At 61.8% G+C, this 1,439-nt stretch overlaps 1 protein-coding gene across 1 annotated transcript in view; it reads left to right on the forward strand.

The window, feature by feature from the left end:
* The window catches only part of DRG2 (developmentally regulated GTP binding protein 2), a gene marked incomplete at its 5' end in the record, with an annotated part of 25,243 nt that overhangs the window by 549 nt on the left and 23,255 nt on the right, over positions 1-1,439 (forward strand). Inside the window, one exon of the mRNA XM_015570622.1 lies at positions 1-32. Within this exon, the coding sequence (XP_015426108.1) occupies positions 1-32 (32 nt within the window). The remainder of the gene's footprint in view (positions 33-1,439) is intronic.

Here is a 1,439-nt window from a genome sequence, read left to right on the forward strand (position 1 = left end):
GAGAAGGAGAGCTCGGACGCAGAAGAACAAGGGTGAGCGTGGCCCCGGGCCCTCCGCCCCCGTCCTCCTGCCTGTGAGATGGGGAGCCGCCCTCGCGGCGCTGGGCCGGCCAAAGGCCGCGGGTGCGAGGCAGGCAGGGCCGGCGGGATCCGGGCCCCACGCCGGCTGACGGCGAACGACCCCGAGAGAGGGGCCAGGGCCAGGCCGGGTGGTGCCCGAGGAGAGGCCGAGGAGAAACCGCAGCCCCCGGCGCAGGCATCTGGCCCCGAGAGAGGCAGGGCCGCGCTCCCCTTTGTGCTGGGAAGGCCGGGGGAGGCCTTTCCCGGGAGACGCACCCGGCAGCCCCTGGGGAGGCCCGGGGGGAGTAGGGGAGGCCGTCCGGACTCCGGAATCGCGCGGACCTGGTCCGAACCCTGGCCCCACCCCTCCCCGGCTGTGAAACCTTGGACAGGCCCTTCAGGTCTTCTGGCTGCAGGGCCTCATCTGCTCCCGGGGATGGAACCCTCCGCCACCGGTTCGCTCGCGGCTCAGTCACACTGATAGCGAGCGCCCAGTATCTAAAGTAAACCTCGCCACGTGGCGAAGGCACATGAAGCATCACCTCTGGGCTTCAGATGGTAAGGGCCGGAGGAGCCCAGAGAAGACAAGCATGGTGACCCCTAGATAGCTTCCAGGAGGAGGTGGGACTAGAGCTGGTGGAGGGAAGGGTGTTCCAGGTGGGGGCAAAGGCAAGGGAGACTCGGTGAGCGCGCTGTATTCATGGGACAGGAGGAGAACAGTCTAGATCAGAAGGAGGGTCTGGAATAATGGGGGACACGATTTCTTTCTGCAAATCTTTACTGAGCCCTCGCTGTGTGGTCACATCCCTGCCCTCGCGGCGCTGACCTTCCAGTGGGCAGTCTGTACATCAGTAACTAAGACAGTTTCAGCAGTAAATTCTGTGAAGACAAACCAGTGTTAGGGGTAGGGACTGATCAGAACAGACCACCAGGAGGAGGGAGCATTTGAGCTGAGACCAGCATTTTTGCATCAGAGGGACAGTTGGTGCAGAGGCCCCCTGGCAGGAAACTTGGTGTGTTTAAGGGTCAGAAGATCTGGGCCTGGAGTGCAGTGATGGGAAAGGAGGGGCCAATCACGGAGCACGTGTAGGTCCTGGGCCAAGTCTGACCTGTTGTGAGGGCAGTGGGAGCTAGTGGAGGGTGTGAAGCAGGAGAGATGTAGTCTGATTTCTGTTTTAAAAGCTCCTCTCTGGTTCCCCCGTGGAGTATCGTCTATGGGATGCAAAGTAGCAGGGAGGCTTAGGGGAGGCGAGAGAGGCTCCCACTTTAGAGCGGTGGAGGAGGGAGAGTGAAGGGGATTTAGATCTAGTCCTTCCTTTCAGGGATGCTCAGATCTGATGCGCTGGGATGACCGGAAGGACCATGTCAACCTGGCTGCTG

This window comes from Myotis davidii, unplaced genomic scaffold (genome assembly GCF_000327345.1).
Source record: "Myotis davidii unplaced genomic scaffold, ASM32734v1 scaffold207, whole genome shotgun sequence".
Taxonomy (NCBI): Eukaryota; Metazoa; Chordata; class Mammalia; order Chiroptera; family Vespertilionidae; genus Myotis; species Myotis davidii.